Here is a 1,431-nt window from a genome sequence, read left to right as displayed (position 1 = left end):
AAAAGACCAGAGTCCTCACCAGGGTCAGAAAGGCAGACAAGATCACAGTCCTCACCAGGGTCAGAAAGAAGGACAAAGCCAGAGTTCACATTGGCATCAGACAGACAGACGGGGCCAGAGTTTCCAACATGGTCAGACAGGTGGACAAGGCCAGAGGTCTCACCAGGGCCAGACAGAAAGTCAAGGCCAGAGTTCACACTGGCATCAGTCAGACAGACAAGGCCAGAGTTTTCATTATGGTCAGTCAGAGATTGGAAATCAAGGGCAAAACAGGCATTTTCAAGGGACTGATAGAACAAGAGACTCATATGTTGAACAATCTGGAAGGTCAGGAAAACTAAGTCAACAGAATTCAAGAGAAGAAGTGAGTCAAACCCAGAGACAGAGATCCCCAGATAGAAGGGAGCAGCAAATCCAGCACCAGGCATGGAAGCCTAAAGAGGATAATGAACACAAATTCTTAGCTCAGGTACAGCAAGAACCATACTCCCATGAAGAGTATGACTGGCAATCACAGAGCAGCGAGCAGGACCACTGGGAAGAGGAAGAGCATCAAGACTGGGATAGACACAGTGTTGAAGATCAGGAACGTCTGTATGAGATGCAGAACTGGCAAACTCATGAAGAGGAACAAAGCCATCAAACAAGGGATAGGCAAACCCATGTAGATGAGCAGAAGCAGCAAAGACAACACCGGCAAGCTCACAAAGAAAATCATGATCGTCAACGTGGCCGACATCATGAAGATGAGCAGAATCACAGGAGTCAAGACCATCATCGACAATGGGATGGTCAGACCCATGAAGAAAAGGACAAGTATCAAGGAGGCCAAGACCAATCTAGAAGCTTCCCCAACAGAGAAAAATTCCACACAAGTGAAGATGACCAGTGTGGAGGGCCCCAGGGAAGACATTTACATCCAACTCACGATGGTGGAAGGTCCCAAAGAAGAGAAAAATCTGGAAACCACCCTACCAAACCAGCCAACTCTTCCAGCCCTTTCTATGCCTATGTCCAAGAGCAGGCAGCATATCAGTACTAGGCTGTGTGAGCATCAGGGCTAAAGTAGTTTGAAACTAAAGAAGAAACCTACATGCCAATTCATCTGTACTTCTGTTTAAAAGGGTGAAATTATATGTAATCCTTCTCTTTTTCATCTGTCTACAAGAATGCTTTTGAAGACTTGTACTCATTTTTTGAAATTTCAGTTCCTTGAATATCAATTGCATGGTTAATTGGTTGGGTGGAATAAATTAGGTGAACTAATCAATCTTCATTTTGATCACTTTGTGGATTTAAATCATTGCTAGTTTATTTATAGTTTAGGTGATACCTGGTTGAATCATTCAATGGCAGAGCACTTTCCCTGAAATTCAGAAACAGGAAAAAGTACACTGAAAACTTACACTATATTTGAAGAAAGGGATTTTT

General features: G+C 43.5%; 1 protein-coding gene across 1 annotated transcript in view; it reads left to right on the top strand.

The window, feature by feature from the left end:
* The window catches only part of Rptn (repetin), a 3,371-nt gene extending 2,329 nt beyond the window's left edge, over positions 1–1,042 (top strand). Inside the window, 1 exon segment of the mRNA XM_028784921.1 lies at positions 1–1,042. This exon segment is cut by the window's left edge and continues 10 nt beyond it. Coding sequence (XP_028640754.1) covers positions 1–1,042 — 1,042 coding nt within the window.
* The last annotated feature ends 389 nt before the right edge of the window (positions 1,043–1,431 follow it).

This window comes from Grammomys surdaster, unplaced genomic scaffold (assembly GCF_004785775.1).
Source record: "Grammomys surdaster isolate TR1022 unplaced genomic scaffold, NIH_TR_1.0 124938, whole genome shotgun sequence".
In the NCBI taxonomy this organism is placed as follows: domain Eukaryota; kingdom Metazoa; phylum Chordata; class Mammalia; order Rodentia; family Muridae; genus Grammomys; species Grammomys surdaster.
This window is presented reverse-complemented; position numbering and strand designations above follow the sequence as displayed.